Source organism: Oculina patagonica, chromosome 13, assembly GCF_052425735.1.
Source record: "Oculina patagonica isolate OP01 chromosome 13, crgOcupat, whole genome shotgun sequence".
NCBI lineage: Eukaryota > Metazoa > Cnidaria > Anthozoa > Scleractinia > Oculinidae > Oculina > Oculina patagonica.
Genome location: NC_135770.1, coordinates 15,652,360 through 15,670,435, shown reverse-complemented (window position 1 = coordinate 15,670,435; position 18,076 = coordinate 15,652,360). Strand labels below are relative to the sequence as shown.

Below are 18,076 nucleotides of genomic sequence, written 5' to 3'. Positions count from 1 at the left end.
CTTGTCCTTCTTGTCTTTGTAAATGTTATGAAAATGAGTATAAATATTAAGTGTCGAGTCCAGTTGCACGCCTAGGTACTAATAACAGTGGCTGATTTGAAAGAAATATTAAAGCTGTAAGTGTTTGTGAGTATGGTGATTGAATGCTCAGCTTAAGGCGCATTGACTTAGACCAGAAACCCATACTATGAAAACCCATGGGTTTCTGGTTAGACGTAGAGGTCGTTTCTAGGTTCCTTTCGTTGGCATTTTCATTTTCCATCATTTCTTTTGATACCGGAGAACTTTCTCGTGAAATAATAGCACACTTTAGCTAACCGTTCTGTAAGGCGTTAAACTGTGTTAAGACATCAGTGACCCACTCGATTAGCGGCTTGTGGGCCACTTTTTTGTTCTTACCACATTTTGGACGTCAACTTTGATCTATAACTGAGCAGACGCATGGCAAAATGGAATCTATTTGTTAAAGTGATGCAATTGTACAATTGTCTAAAACACTTACTTCTTGGCAAGCTGATGTAAGGCAAGTCTTCTCTGTTTCGTTGGCAATTGCATTCTAATAAATTGGTAGAAATCATTCAAATTAAGAGATTGATTACAATCATGAGAACGTGGAATGTGATGTTGCACAGCAGTTCGAATGTCAGTGTATCTTACGATTGCCAAATTGCAGTGGGTAGGTTCTGCTAGGATTTAGTTTTTTCATTCCAAAGCAAAAAGGCAGGCGTGGTTACCTAATAAATAGTACGATTGCAACTATATGTACTATAGAATCCAATCACATATTTGATACTGGAAAGATCCTCGCAGATTTGTACGCAAATGAGGCAGTCGCAAAAACAAAGCCTGAAAAAATCAGGCTTGAATTTTCATGTATTCACTTTCATAGTTTCATCGTTTACGAGGTATATCACAAACTCACAAACTGACCACCTTCCATTTTGGTTTGCCAATCAATTGCTCTATTGGTAGAGCACTAAATTGTTTTCAGTCTTTCATTTTTGCAACAGCTTAAACTGCGTATATAGCAATGCAATGATCTTTCACGTGCAGGTCAGTATTATATTTATTATATTCGGGTCTCTACAAGCAGTCAATCAAAAACAAGATCTCTCCAAGCACACTGTTTGTATTTTATTAAGTTATTAATTCTTCTAACGGCACAGTGAGTCTTATGATGAAATGTTAACGTTATGCAAGACTCTATTTAAGTGCTGATCGCTTTGTGCGTGAAACTCGGGTAACTGTATTAAATTTTCCATTTCAAAATTAAAATGATTCATTTTATATGTTTTTTCATTAAAATATATATTAGACAAGGAGGTTGTCAGTCGAAGCCGTATGTGAATAAATTGACAAATATTGGTTAGGTTGACCCACATGACCTTCTATTGATCAGTTTTATTTTGAAACAAAAACCCTCTGTGAGTCGTGTTGATTCGTTGAAATCAAAATGCTTAATGCGACAAAAGCGATACTGCTCGGAGAAACACAATCATTTCACTTTTTCGAGTAATTGTCTCCTAATAATTTTGACCACGCGACTACTACTTGTTATGATTGACATGCTGAAGCGGCCAATTAGAAAGGGTGAAATATATCTTCAAAGGTATACAGGGCATCTTGCAGTATTGTGGAACTCGACTGCTAAAAACTGTCACTATAGAAACCCTTTAGCTGCGGAAATAATTACATATTTATATTAAGCTAAAATAAAACTAACAAAATACAACTTATCTTACTGTTTTGAATATAACCTATACATTTGGTTTAAGCGTTTAGTCTCACGAGAAAATTTTATTTAGTTTCACGAGAATTAAAACACACAGAGCTTTATTTGTTCATGTTGGCTGAGTTTAATTAATTAAAACGTGCAAATCAGATTTAATACAATTCATTGGATAGAAACTGAAGCTGTAATTTTCATCTTTGCTATAGTTGTTTATCTCAACAAAATTACCAACATTCAACTGATTCTGATTAAGCAAAATTAAAAATATTTCAATCATAATTCGAAGTTTTTTTAAAACATATGGCAGGTGTTGGTGCTATTAAAGCGGAAAACACAAAAACAAAAAAACAAGGGGCCATTTATTTTATGACTATTGTGTCAAACTCTACTGACATTCTAAGCTTAATCTGTTTTATTATTATTTTTATTATTATTTTCCTGCTCTCTTGGACCATGAAATTTTGTACCCGAGCACTCGCTGCCTAACTTGGAGAAATTTGGCTATTAATCTCATTTAATCAAGCTACACAAACTAAGAACCTTGTGTAAACGTAATGTACTGTATTTGTAAACTAGAGCGGTGAAATTCGACTCATTTCTTGCCAAAAATGCAAATATTCGCGAAGTCCAACGAATGATTTAAATGATGCTACCCAAAAGAACTTAAACTTGATATTTCCGCCTTAAATCATTGCATCGACTTTGAAAATGATTGCTGACTTTAAAATGGCAATGTATATGAAATTCGGCACTTGCACGAGCTCATATTTCCTGCAAATATTCAGACTATTAACGCCAAAACGAACCCACTAAAGTTCAATCTCAAAGTAGATTGTTAAAAGAAAAAAAAAGCCAATTCAATCGTGTTTTGATACCGCTTCTGGATTTACAGGAATTTTAAAAGACTGTAATTACACCGCGTTATACACAATGCTAAATCGCTTACAATAAACGTAAGTAATTATCCTTAATTTGACATCTTAAACTTTAGAAGAATTAAACCAGGGCCTTTTTCCGGCAGAATTAAAAGACATGTTGTAGTCTTGGATTATGTATCACCGGAAATCAAAAGGATATTGCAGATTCGTGATCATTGTGAATTTCGGAAGTACCCGCAAACATCAAATGCGCAATACTATTAACAACAAACGCTCTAGGGAGATTCTAGAATAATTCAATTTTGAAATAGCACATCAAATTCGGGTAAATATATTTCAATTGCTTTTCAAAGAAGACATGAATTTAAGTCGACAAATCGCCTTAACAATCGATAACAACAGCTGCAGAAAGAGAAAAAAGGAAAGATTGTTCCCGTTTCGATTTTGCTGTGTACGTCATTCCGCATATTTGCATTGCTTATTTGATTATCGAGCCGGGCCAAGACTTCCTCTCAAAAAAATCCTAAAGAGTTGGTAAGCATAAAAGAGATTGCTTTATATCCGTTCGGTTTAGTTTACGTTGTGTTCTGAGTATTAAAAAACTAAAGATATGAATTTGTAAAGTATGGCATTTAGTGTTAAACCGTAAATACTAATATTCGACCTTTCACAAGTCACCTATCGAAATAAATACAACAATTAAAAAATTAAACCTGCTATAGCAAATTCTTGATTTGACGGCTTGAACATTCAAGGAACTTTTACTTTTGATTAAAATTTGAAGACTGGTTCAGACTTCATCGATAACTCACTGAGGAGGCAATTGCAGCTTCTTGAGAAAGTATATTGAAAAGCAACCTTACCTGAGTGAGACAGTTTGCGTAACATCGAGCTTTCATGACGGTTGCATCACTGGGAACTCCTTCAACGTTACTGTAGAGGGTGAAAATCCATAGAACCAACAAAAATTGGTTGCAGATTCGCATGTTGAGCCGCCAAAACATCCCTAGCGACCGCATATTTGCTGCAGTTTAAACTGGACACAATCCAAGATATTGCAGTTTCACTGGAGTTCGGTCTCTGTCAAAGAAAATGTCAGGTTTGAATATTGTGGCAAATATGTTGACCTACAATGCTAATTGACACTTCCGCTAAACGGGTTCTGTTTGGCTGGCACGGTGACATAAGGTCTGTCATTAGCAAGACTTAAATTTGAACTAACATTTTAGATGTTTTTTTTTAATCACTTTCCATCGCAATCGTTCTCAATCCAGCAAATATCTGCTTAAATTTAACTATTGCTTTTAAATCAATCGAACTTTGTCATAAATAACGAATTTTAATTTGTTTATTTCTTGTGTTCCGTTGTTAGTGGGCTGTTTCAGCGGGGGAGCTTTAAAGTCCTTTGTTTAAATGACTGCATGGCGTTGAAAAGTATTACGAGCAAACACGAAAAAAAACTAATACCTTCACGACCATAGGCATATATTTACGCGAAAACGAAGTAATTAAATTTTTAGCCTGGTATTTTTAAAGAAGCTTCTGCTGATAGAAAACACGCCATGACTGCTTTAACACTCCACATTCGTTCAAAGAATTGTTTTGTCCCAACTGGATATTCATATCATGGAATTTTACAACCATTTTTTCAGTTTTTCCAATAATTAAAACAATAAAAAAAAGCCATCAGCTGTTTGCTCGTTATTTACATTTGTAGCTAGATTTATTTTGTTTTATCCAGTTTAGAGGGCCCAAGAAACTAAGACTGTAGCCAAAATCAGGACGATTATTCGTTTTTTTTTTCTATCGAGTTTCCTTTATTGATTTTGGTCGATAAGTTTAAATTACCGTTCCACGGAACGAACCCCGCGAACTGCCATAGAAATTGACCTTTATTGACAAAAGAGACAAAGAAATTATGATTGAACCTATCGCCCATATTGGCACTTCTGTCAAAAAATATATTTCTTCACGAAATATATTTTCTCTACTAATTAAGGGTTAAAAAATGAAAACCAACAAAAAAAATGTTGCTGAATAAAAAGAGGTTTCGTAGTTTTAAAAACCCAGTTCAAATACGATTGCTCAGCTGTAGCGTTTTTTGAAAAGTGTTTCGTGATACTAATTGCATATTATTAAATTAGATTGTTGCTTTGTGTGGATTTCGTTTGAGATGGACATGGAGCTTGTTTGATCGCGAATAATTGAAAATCATCTAAATTGTTTAGCTTGTTCATTTGTTCACATGCAGTATTAGTAAAATATAATTATAACGATAACAATAATAATTCTGTGCAGGGTACAGTTTTTACGCAGGTATGTCTTTTTAACAAACATTTGAGCAATCAATAAACTATTCTTTACGCATTCGGATGATTTCAAAGGATATAATGCTTTTCAGAATATATGCATTTCCATTACATAAGAACGACAATCGCTCGCAAAGTTGTAAGGTTCATGGCACGAAACGAAATTAAGATACAGAGAACTTATTAGCTATACGCGAATTATTTTATGACACAAAACATCTCTGAAAATTACAAGGACTATAAAAAGGTAATGATATCTTTTGGTGGAGTCAATTATAAAAAAATATAAAAATATCACAACCAAACAAATTGAGAAATCCTACGTTGAAAAGTCTAACGAAAATAAAGTACATTTCACTGTTAAAAAGCACTATGTAATGTGAATCCCTTTTCTATAGCAACAGATGATATTAGCCGTATCATACTTCCTTTATTCTTTGATTGAGCTTAAGCCCCACTTTAGTAAAAATCGAATTTCAATGACATTTCCATTAGAAAAGTACACTGAATGGTTGAAGTACATGTGTAGTGGTAAAATAACGACCATAGAGGATTCGCTAGGCTTTGAGAGAAGAAACGGAATATTATTCTCTTATCATGCCTTGCTTAAAATTAACTAAATAAAAAAAATCTGTGGAAAGATTTCTGGCAACGTATTTAAAGTGTTAGATTTTAATTTCTCTTCCTAAACTTAGAAGACAAATCTTAAGTGGCAAACGAACAAGATGCATTTCCTTATATTAATTTTTAACCACGAGAGTTATAGTGACATCAACAGTAACTGAGGCAACAAAGGGAGAAAGCAGATTGCGTCTGAAATGGATAGGAAAAGTACAACCGGAGTGTAACTCTTCATTTTAAATTTAAAAAATTGACAGCGTTAAGTAATATCCCTATCTCGTATTACGTCAGTGGAAATTTATTCCATTTTAATACGAATTGCGATAAAAATCTGTCAAAAAGTATATATAATTAATTTAATTCTTGAAAGACGGCGACCAGTTGGAGTCGGCAGTACGATTGGCGATAAAAGCGGTGGTTTCTCTTCTAAAGCGACAGAAATCTTATTATTAAACAATTGACTTTTTGGGTTTGCTTGCTAAGCAGAAAATGGATTACGGACGGATATATTGTAAAAGTAAAGGCTCTTTAGAAGAAACTTTCGATGGACATAAGATCCGTTTCCACTAATAGTACGATTACCGACAAAAGCAACCCGCGAATCACAAATGCGATAACTGTGGCATTAACTGTATTTTCAATTTCTATTATTATCTTACTCATTTAAATTACATAAAAATATGAAACGGAGCGGAAACCATCTTAAATGATATTTCACCTGTTTGTACGATCAATATACTGCAGGAACTCGTAAGGATTTATGCTTAAGCGTGTGATGACTATTCCGAATACATACATATAGTTTTCGGGACAGGGAGGTTATACTTTTATTAACCGAACTCATTAATAATCGAGAACACGGTCCGATAAGCGTTAGTTTCGTCTGTATCTGGGGCTGTATAGAGGCCCTACCGTTCAGACATCAATAAAATCACAGTCCGTATTATCAGGGCGGAAGGAATTATCGGACAAAACTCACTTTTTATCTGGTCCGCAACAGATTATTTTGTAAACTACCTATATGTGTTTTTATAAAAATAAAGTTTGTTACCAAAAAGGACGGCAGTCAAAGGTTGTAATCGCCAGTATAAAACCAAAGCGGTATTTTATAATAAATAGCAAACGACAAGGTTTTAATTCAGATGTAGAACCCACAAAATGCGAAGGCGTTAGTTTATCAGCTACAAATCCCAACTGGCGCCCGTAGCAAACAAATTGACTACTACACAGACATAACGATTTCTGAGGACGTTCCTGTGCGCTTCACTCTAAATGAAGTTTTTCCATTATGGCTAGAATTTCTTAAGGAGTTTTTAAGGAACTGTTTTTTTACAATCTCATGATCAATTTCAAACTTTTATCAGAGATAGACATTTAAACTCACTTCCCCCAAAGACAGCTGAGTTTGGCTACGAATAAATAAATTGCCATGGTTCAATTCTAAGGAATAGGTTCTAAACCACGTTATCGATAAGAATAGAAAGAAAAATAAAACAAATTGAAGGTCCCTTACCTTCCCAAAGAAGAAAAATATTGCAGAGTATATTAGTGCGGAAATGATGTTGTTTTCGAATGCGTGCGAGATTAGATTATCTAATTTCAACTTTGATCTTATTGTCGGGTAGATGATAAGAAAACTAATCACTGAGGTAATGAATAATTTAATGGACATGTAGCGGTGGAAATGGACGGTTAATTTATGAAAATTATTCGGAACAATCGTAAGAGATTATAGAAAACATAACAATTCTTTATCTCAATTCGTGTTCGTGATCAGAATTGAAATGCTCAGCCTAACGTAATATCAAAAAGTGGCCCCTGTGTCAGATTGACAGCTTAATAACTTTATAGAGTGAAAATCAATCTTTTGTCCTGCCAGGTCGGTGTCAACAAAACGCTATTCCTTAAATTAACGAGGAATAACACTAGTGATGAAAAGAATAGTCTATACGCAAAGGACATGAGATTTAACGTTGCATTTTCGACTAGATTAACACACAACGTACAGCTTTACCGAACCATTGATTTACCACTGAATTTTTTCTTCATTGAGGGTAAAACAAACAGTTCCTTTTTTAATATCGCTGCTAAACTTTTTACTTGTCGCCATGAATATGACAAATTAAATAAATTTTAGGTCTTACAGGGAGACCCAATCGATTATAAATGAACGAGCGATGAATTTATACCACTCGTGGGTGCTTACCATTTAATGGAAAATTCCTTGTTGGATTAATCCTTAAGTAGTGTAAAGATTTTTGCAAAACCAATTGACCATCAACTGAATTGAGATGGTTCTTGATATTCAGATTTTAAAGGCTGTGTTCACACTTGGTGTCTGGGCACGGCGCCCGAGTACGATTCTCGCTATTTTTCCAAGTGCCCACGCCATAATTCGGGCACGGGCTCGACCTTGTACTTGGGTACTTAATGGTACTTGCGTACCTGGTTTTTTGTGTGTGAACACGACGCTATTTTTTGCCGGTGCCCAGGTACCAGTGCTCGGGCACTAAGTGTGAACACGGCCAAAGAGGACTGGAACCGAAGAAAGAGAAACGTACTATTGGTGCGTAAATGTCCGTTGGGTTTTTTTAAACAGAGAAAGAAAGCGCGGCTTCTATACAAACTTCGAGTTTTAGAAAACGTTTTCGTTCCAGTTAATTTCCAACCAAAAAAACGGATTCTTTTTGCCAAACTTATAAACACCCAAGGGTGTATAGTCTAGGACTGGTACCTTAGTGTATCTGCTAATAGCCCTTATGCATGTTTACGTCAGACTGGCTAGTTTCACCACCAAGCCTTGCTTTCGAGGTGTAAACTTGTAAATATTATCATGAACGAATTCCCAAAGCAGCAAAAAGGAAGAGAATTCCCTCATAAAAACTGCATGAAGGTGAAGAAAGTTTGAGAATAATTTGCCGAACGAGGCTTGGTGGTGAATTTTGAGCTTATGACGTTATCATGCATAAGGCCTATTCGTAAAAGGTTGCTGGAAAAAAAACACAAAAGTACACGGGACAAGACCAAAAGGTGGTCTGGGTATTCACTTGAAAGTTTTGCATATTGGCCTAAAGGAAATTTATAATTAAGTTTTTATTTTTTGCACGTGAAGATTTTGTTTTTCCTAACAAGAGCCCTTTTTTCTGTACCTTCACTTTTACTGTGCATGTCTTTGAGTTTTGGAAATTATTCTAAATTTCAGGGGACTAAAAGTATCTTGTTTCCACATGTCTGAAGAGAAAGAAAACGTGCAAATTCGCGTTTGTCATGTCGCCATCTTATTAGTACTTCAGCACGTGCAGTTGCTCTCCACTTCTACCCGTGCACTTTTACTTTTTTTCCGACAACTTCGGCTTTCTCGAATTAGCTATTCCTTAATGACAATGCGAATCACGTACAACGAAACGAATGCTAATTGGCTATCAGAATGAGGTGATGAATGACGTATCGTTACTCTATATACCAAATATGGCAACCTTAAACGCAAATAAAACCAGTACAGTTAATTTTGTATTAGTTATTTTTATCCTTATTTGTAAAATAAATACCCTGCACTACCGAAAATGTATCCTTTCCTGTAAATAACGCTTAACTCTAAACGCCACAATTCCTGATTACAAGGCCCCTATTGTTGAGCTTGCTTTGCATTTTATTTCATTATATTGCTGTAGGTTTAGAGACTATGCTCATTCGACGTCTGCATCTGAGCATGTTTTGTATTTCACATCGTCATGTTTACAGTTTTCGCCTTGCATTGAAATACACAATTTCTTGGGAATTGAATGCGATCGATTTATCCTAGCTAGCTCAGTATTTAGAATAAAAACTTGCTATTCAAACAGTGTATTATAGTGGTTAAAAATTGTTATCTAGAGCAAGCCAGTGTAAGCGGTGGATGGTCAGTCTACATATAAAAGCTTTTTTCTTTGTTTTAACCCCCAGTGTTATTTCAAACAACAAAACACAATCAGAACCTTAATTATAATTATCAAAGCTAAATTCTTTATTCACTTTGCTTGCGTTCATGACCTTTTTTAAATTTCTTGAAGATGTGCTCTTGAAATATACATGAAATAAATACTTGTTGTGTTAAAACATCACGGCAATCAAACATGGAAATGGAGAATTTTCATCCTTGCACTCGGTAACTATAAACTACCAGTTCACCTAAAGAAATGCAATGCTTTAAATACACAGCCCACATGCATATCATAGATGTCGACGAGTACCCACACAATCAGTAACTAGAAATCGCAGTATTGCTTTCATACCTAGAATTCAATAGCGCAAAATGAATTTTCGCACATTTTTTTTAAGTCCGTCGATAACGAAGATGGGCTTGTGTCTTGTTTAAGCTGACATTCACATTATTTTCGCAAGTTAAATAACTAGTACTTAACGGAAAACAATACCTTAAGAAGGTTGAACACGATTCAGAACTTCGGTGCACAACTAAGCAACGTCAAGTTATCTGTAGTGCAGTTGCAGAGTTAAGGGTGAATCTTCCGTGTATAAGAAACAAGCCAACTTATTTATTTCGAGCAGTTGGCCATGGTTGACAACTGAGCACCTCGGTGTTGACTGACGTAATTGTCCTCAAACAAGCATGTTTGCTTAACACATAGAAAAACAAATTTTCTTAAAAAAGTCGCAGTATTTGAATAATTTTGTCACGTAGCCAACGGCTCAGTTCTTCAATTTCCTGTATTTTGTCGTGCACAAAATCAATTCAATGTTTTCATTTTCGTTTTAATTTTCTTTCCATTAACTCCAATTCTATTTTGGAAAAATTTACCAACGTTATAAAATCAAGTCAATTAAACTTGTTTATGGTATTTAATGCAGTATTGCACTCACAGTTGTCCCTAAATAATTAATTGCCAAATGTAGAATTTGAGAGAAGAAAAAAAATAAAGTGTCAATAAAGATGGTGTATTCTCACGAAGTTTCCTTGCTCTTGTTATCAACATCAACATATCATACATTTCCTGAATGTTTATTAAATCCTCAGGGTTGTTAGCCTTTTAGGAAATTGTCTCGGTGCACCTTATTTTATAATGCTACGCGTCATTTTCATGTTTTTAATTATAACTGAACCGGACGGATTTGATGTCAGTTTGTTATCATTTAATTTAAAACAATAGCAATGACGCAAAAAAATGCAATTCTTAAAGGGGCTGTGTCACGAATTTTAGCCAAATTAAGGCATGGGAAAATGACCATCAAGTTTAGTGAAATATAAAAATAACCTCTTAAAACAGTGAAGGGACATTTCAATAACACAAAAAATACAAAAAAAGGTGCGGATGGCCAGAAATGACGAAGATTGAAACGGATTGCGATAGGGGTTTTTGAAAGATTGTTCGGCGGAACAGTTTTCAAAGTTAATCTCGTTTGCTTGTAACTTTAAATTTTATCGCCCGGGAGACAAAGTTGGTTACAATGAAGCTATGGTTTTGTCATTTAGATCCATACAAGTAATTCCTTTGCAAACATTAGGATTCATAGCGAGTATTTGGCAAAACTGAATAAAATAAACTTCAATCAGCCGTGACACAATCCCTTTAAGTGCTCCTTAATGAGCTTTGTTTTTTTTCTGTACATTAGTTTAGAAAAAAGGAGGGAAGGAAGTCATAGCCCAAAATAACACTCAATTGCAGCAAAACAAAAATGTGACTGAAATCCAATGAGAATTGAAAACGTTAAGCATAGTAACATTCGATGTTTTTTAAATAATATTTAAAGGCCATAAAATGGCCGAGCTCCTACGAGCCTCCTGTAGCTCAGCGGAAGTTTTGACCTCTGCTGGAAGAATTGTTTTCAAGTATCTTGTGCCACTTACTGATCAATATCTTTCTAATTCTTGACCAAGCTTAACAATTATTATATCATTTCTCGAGTACGAGTACAACTTTAAAATTTAAAAATTTAAATCCTCCCTAGGACTCTTGCTAACCAGTTGATAAGAAGACTTCTGGTACGAGATTGGTGTGAAATGCGATTATCGAAAACAATTACACTTGGTTTGATCGGTCGTACTCATATTCAGTCACGTACTCGTACTCTCACCTCAAGGTTTCTATTGTTGCTGAAAAAATAAACGTTTCCCTGTTTACCCGCGTGCGCAGCATTTGTTGTGGGGACAAAATTTGTGTCCGAGACACAAAAAAATGTTTTTGATTTTTTTTTTTCAGAAACAGTGTGTCCGCAACAAATGTTTCCCGCTTTGCGCAGAATGGAAACAAAACATTTGTTTTGTGTCCCGCTCGTTTTCTCACCGATGAAATTACGAGCAACAATGTGTCCGCAACTGTTTCCTCGTTTTTCATGGCTTTCAAAACGCATGCCTCAGTTTCCCGATCTTTCCACACTAAAGCAATTGAAAAGGGCGTTGTTTTCAGCCACATACAAAACAAATTATGGGTTCTCAAAACTGAAACGGTTCACTTTGCTCAAAAGTCTCCACTTTTGAAATGTCTTCGAACGTGGTCTTTTATAAACGCTTTCGAATATTTTAGTGTGGAAGATAAGCATAATGAAAAGTTTGCGTTTTAAACCGAGAACGCTTTTGCTGTAGTGCGGACGAAAAAACTTGAGAAACTTGCATAAGAGGTGTTTCTTACCTATGTGACGTTAGCAAGTCTTGCTTATCCTGTCGTTCAGACTGCTTTTCATTAAACTGAGGCCTTACGAATTATGAAAAATATGAATATAACTGATAAATATATCTGGAAACGCCGACGCCAAAGGATATTAACAGGAACTTATTTTGATCGGGGTAAATATGAATTTAAATACCACTGATTATAGAATCCTGACGTGTGACAACCGCATTATTGTATTGTGTAAGTCAATGCAGTACTGTAATGTAATGTATAGTAAACCTTTTGCAGTTATATCCGTCATATATATGAATACGTCAAGCATAGCGTGAAATGCAGAGTATGTTTGGACATTTCAGGGAATCAAAGTCAAATAATTTGCGTATTAGATAGTTTCACAATTTATATGAATCAAAGACTAAAGCTACCAGAAAATGAGTCAACCATAACAAACATCTAGGGATCAAGCCAGGTGGAAAGCTTAGTTTTCCATGCATTCATGTCCAACCAGTGCGGTCAAACAGACCGAAAGCTTGTGACAAAAATGTAATCATTAATTAGTTTTATTACCGGTTATTAAATTTTAGCTCTATTTTTTTTTTTTTTTTTTTTTTTTTTTTATTCATTCATTTAGAAAAAACACACAAAAAAAAACTAAAAAAACGCTTAAACTAAAAAGGCACGGAAAAGCGGGATAAACAAAGAAGGCAAGATAGCTGTAATATGAAGAATGGGAAAAAAACCTCTGAAATCACCCCCAGCTACTAAACCCCCCATCTGGAGTCCTGACCGTACATTTCATTACCCACCCCTCACGCGAGCTGCGCGAAAAGACGCCCGCGAGAAAGTCCCCTGTGCCTTACCATAAAAAACAGCAACGCTGGGCTTAGAAGCGTCTAAGCTCAATGTCTCACGCGGGAAATTTGTACGGCTTATATAATTCTTTTTCCGCAAAACTTTTCCCGCGCTAAAAATGTAGACTACTAACTTCGACGAATGACTCTCTCACGACGTCATTGGTCGCTCTTCGCGTTCGCGGCCTTGGCATCAAGACGCAGATTGCTTTGTCCTTAGAAGCTTCACACCCCTGCAATCATATCGCTCATCTGACAGTGGCCCTTCTTTGGAGGTCTTGTCATCCATAACGGACGCTTCGCTTCGTACCTCATCATCAGTGGGCCTCGTGCGCCTCGTTGTTCTTCTTAGAGTTCTCCGGCATAGGTGACATTAAAGCACAGATTTCGAGCGAAGTTTGGCCAAGAAAGAGGGAATGGCTCCCGCTCAAAAACAAACCGTCCTCGTGGACGTCACGCATGCTCTCTCTCTTTTAGCTCTATATTTAGGTGAATGAGCTTTGTCAAAAGTTATCTGGCATCGATCAAAATTTCTACAAATTCAATTATAACCTTTCCTTTTTTAATACGATGGATTTTACCGCAAAAATGTATAAGTAAAACCCCCCAAAAATTTAAAATGGAAATGTCGTTTATTCAACGTGTAAGGAAGTCGTGGTATAAACTGCGAATAAAGAGGCCATTCAAAGGATAAATACGACGAGCGACATGACGCTGGAACTGCGATATTGGTGTATTGTCATCAATATTGTAATAACGTCATGAGTTGCAATACCTGTCTTTAATTGTAATACCAGTTATTGCTCTACAGTACTTTAACTCACATATGGCAAGTTGCATGTAAGGTCTTGTAATATTAATATTGTCACAATTTGTTATAATCCGAGTTGACATGTATTGTAATATCACATTGTTGTGTTTTGTAATAACTATAAAATGGGTCGTAAATGTAAAATTAATCTGTAAAAAAATTTTACGCTAGTAACCAAAGGGGAATTAAATATCAAGAATCACAATAACCGAATAGCAACTAACTTATAGATGTGGTCGCGATTTTCTCGCCTTCTTTTCTCGCATGCACAGTGTTTGTAAGGAAATGCGATCTCAAATTCTTCACGTTTTTGGATAGAAAGAATAACTAAAAATTAGTAGCCAAATTCGCTTCAAAAAAATTACCTTTATTTTTAACACAGTAACATATTATTTTAATTAAAAATAAAAAAGCAAAAAAAAAATATGTCCATGACAACTACCGATTTTTTTACTATTGGTATATGCCTAATTTAATGTTTTCTTTACATTTACTGCTGCTACATAATAATTTATTGTTGTTCTTTCGATAACGTTAACTGCCCAAAACATTCTTCAAGCTGCAGAGAAAATAACTTGAACGCCAGTCAGATAAATGTATAAAATAAAAAAATCTGGTTTACATGTTGCCACCGCAAAAAAACCCTCTGGCAAAGTTATCAAGATTTTAACGAGGTTTTTTCTTGCTTAGATCGAGCGAGAAAATAAACGGCGGCTTAGCCGGGCGATAACATTTGCACTTGCGCAGTCGTGCTATTTGTTTAACTCCTGCGGATGTGCTGGCTATGTTATACATATAAAATAAGCGTTGGAATGTAATTTAAACAATTATCATTCAGGGGACCTCAAGTGGTCATTAAACTGCGCATACCAACGCATTAGTAAATCAAGACGGATGACAAATTTCTCCTAAATCGACAAAATATTGGGTGATTAATTTTGTAAGTTATTGTAAAAGAATCAGTTAAAAATGCTGTAATATGTTACACAGCGTTTAATTGGAAAGGAAGCCAAAACTGCTTTCAGTTTTACATCATGTGTTTGCATTTAAATTTAATATGCAATAACAGATCTTGAGAGAAATATTGGAGAGTTCTTCTACTAGTACCTGCATCACGCTAACACACTGCAGTGATCAATCATCACAGAGATAATTCAGTGTGACGATTAATCATCTTCGATAAGCCATGTTTTGCTGGTGGTGTGAGATTGTTATGGCTAATTCTGGCTAATTCCCGTTCTCCTCTCTTGCGCTAATAAGCGACGTACATTTTCAATTAATCCCAATAAAACATTACGTTTTGTTAATGAATGCTTGACTACTTTAGTTAAATTAAGATCCACAAGGAAATTTCCGTAACATTTTATATGATGTGTTTTAGCTGTTGTAATAATAACTCTTTTCAAGCAACAAAGGCGCAACTAATGTACAAAAGCCACAGATGCTGAGGCTATCTTTGCGTGACTTCGCAGACTACTCTTATCCACTTCAATGCCAATAACTATTTACGTTTTACACATGACCAGCAGCTTAAAGTAATTAAATAAGAAACAGCTTTGAAAATTCCTTACTTACGCTGTCATTTCATTGCAGCTAAACTCCAGAAGTCGCGTTATTAAGAAACAAGAATCTTTACGAGCTGCCTGCGGTGGTTTCTTGAGAATTCTGACAAGTTCCTGTTGATGTTGTGCCTCCTGTTATACGATGGAATTATTTTTGTTCAGAGCTGAAGCTATTTTTGGCCTGAAAGGAGTGATCTTTCCACTTCTGCCCTCAGTGATGTAATCACTCAATTCTGTCAGTAAGCTAACTTGAAAAAACGTCAAGGTGGCCTCAGTTTCATAAGTTAGTAATTTTAATTAGATTCTCTTCAATTGATCCAAGTGACAGGTTTGAGCTTTAACAACCTTGTAAATAGCAGAAAATGTTATATGTCACACAAAGCGGTGAGGCACAATATCGGTACATCATATTTGATGATGGTTATGATTTTCTTCAAGAGAACAATATTGTACAATCGTAAAGTTACAGTTGCGTACAACCAAAACGAAGAGAAAGGAAATACACTGAAAGACTAGCTTTAAGGACTACCCAAACAATACATCATAGTCTTTCGTTTCAGATTCTTTCCCTAACTTACAGAGAAACGTTTTACATTTGATGCAAATAATGACTTTCTTAAAAAGGAGTTTTGATCTCGTCAGTTTTGCGACTTAATTAATTGCTCAAATTGTACTAAACATCGGGTGAATTCTCTCTGAAAGAGTGAAATTCTACTTCTTTTGCCGTGTATTTCGTTTTTGATTGTTTCTATGTTATATTCCTTTACCAGGGTGATAAATATTATTTGCAACCTTCACAGGATCAATACAGTAATGTAAAATCAATCATGCCCTGATTTAGTCATTTCATTTTCAAAGTCCTTAGAAAACAACTACCTTCTTAACTAAAACGGCATTTATTTTTGAATAAACATCATGGGAAATAGCACGTAAGCTAGGAATTCTAATCTAGGCTAATTAAATTTCTCATTAATAACAGTTCCATTATGTTTGACATAAAAACAAACCAAAGATTTAAATGTATACAAAGAGCTTAAAAAGTTGCATGACTTCTGCTTAACTCTGTGTGTTATACAAAAGAAATTTCCATGCACAGTCCAACATAACGTCACTGTGCATACACAACTAAGTGGATTAATATTGATCCTTCATACATTAATATCACGAGAGTTTGATCTCTTTTTATTCTTCTTGTGACTTCATAAACAATAGGAAATAAAAGCGTCGGATAAGGGCTAAATAAAGTCTCTTGCAAAGTATTCGGTTAAAATGAAATTCAATATTTGGTTTGACGAAAGTAGAAAGTCGCGAGCGATACTTAGAGTGGTTTAGTGTGGAGCTAGGGTGGTTTGGAGTGGAGTAAAGTGGATTGGAGTGGAGCATAGCAGAGCAGAGCAGGGTAGAGCAGAGCAGAGAAGAACATATCGGAGCAAAGAAGACTAGAGCAGAGCATAGCAGAGCAATTATGAGTAGAACTGATACAGTATAGTACAGTAAAGTGCTTGCGCAGTATAAAGGCTATGCATTTTTCCAAAGATATACCGTGATGATAACTTAAAGTACACAATGATAACCAGCGTCATAAAGAAACTTTAAGAGGTCTTAAATATACTATAAAAACTTTGATAGAATTACCTTCTCTCTCAATCTTAGCAGATCCTAAAGCAATCATCTCGAGGTGTAAGCTATAGGGAGTTTGCAAACTCCTGCACTGGGATCCTCCGAACAGCCTTATGTAAGCTTGATTGGAAAACCCACATAATAAATGATTTAACCACGACCAAAGTCAATGCTCAAAAAAAGCTGACAGTTGGATATTGGCCTCGTTCTTTCTTTGTGGGTAAATAGCCAATATTCTGTGGTCACGCACAGTCAGTATTTGTAGGTCGCTGAAATTTCTGTCTGCTACATCCAACCACATCCAGGCAACTTTTTTCTTACTTGCCGCTCTCTCCGACAGAAGAATACGTTAATGCATCCAGAGTCTTGCAATCCATGGTTACATTTTTCGCATTTGAAAGAAAAGAAAGAGGCCTGGGGGTTGAAACTATGTTACCTGGAAGATTTTTGTGGAAAGACCCTGATAAAGTGACAACAGTTTTGGTGATTAATTCCGGCTAGGAAACGGCGGGCATTTAGACTGACCTGGATTTAAAGGCTCCTAGACGGGAGGGAAGTTCTCTGGATATTTTTTCCAAGACATAATTAAAAATATATGGTTGTTTTCTTTTCAAGTGCAATTATGAATGATGTATAGTAAATGGTCTAAATTTCAGCGTCAGCAATTTCAAAGTAGAGCTTTTAATAGTTAGTGCATGGCCCTATAAAATAAACAATTAATATTCAGTGTTCCTTTGCCCAATAGAGAAAGACCTCTTAGGTTCCATAAATAAATTGTTTTCTTCAATATTATTCAGTCTTTCATGTCATGGAAGTTTTGTTTTATAATCTGGTATTTGACGCAGGAGAAATTAATACCTAAGGCTTTAGTGCCGGTATACCACTCACTGAGGCCCAAAGATTTCTCTGAACGATTTTTGCTTATTCCAGTGGCACAAAGCCTTAGTTTTTGAAAGATTCATCACCAGAACACTTTTTTTGTTTTCATTTTTCCTTGCCTTTTATGTTCTTTTCTTTTTATTTTGTTTTATATGCAGGTATCTTTGGGTGGACTATCACGTACGGTTTTAATGTTCCCTTCTAGTCT

General features: G+C 35.5%; 1 protein-coding gene across 4 annotated transcripts in view; it reads right to left on the bottom strand.

The window, feature by feature from the left end:
- LOC144634541 (uncharacterized) overlaps positions 1–17,135 on the bottom strand; it is a 52,256-nt gene extending 35,121 nt beyond the window's left edge. Inside the window, exons 1-3 of one of the 4 annotated variants that reach the window (XM_078493526.1) lie at positions 17,005–17,135; positions 3,474–3,690; positions 503–556 (exon numbers count right to left, since the gene is read on the bottom strand). In XM_078493526.1, coding sequence (XP_078349652.1) covers positions 503–556; positions 3,474–3,629 — 210 coding nt within the window. In that variant the 5' untranslated portion in view covers positions 3,630–3,690; positions 17,005–17,135. Of the gene's footprint in view, positions 1–502; positions 557–3,473; positions 3,691–7,053; positions 7,127–9,952; positions 10,092–15,382; positions 15,500–17,004 lie in introns of those variants that run through there. The other 3 variants (XM_078493524.1, XM_078493525.1, XM_078493527.1) reach the window with 3 other exon arrangements.
- Positions 17,136–18,076: the final 941 nt, after the last annotated feature.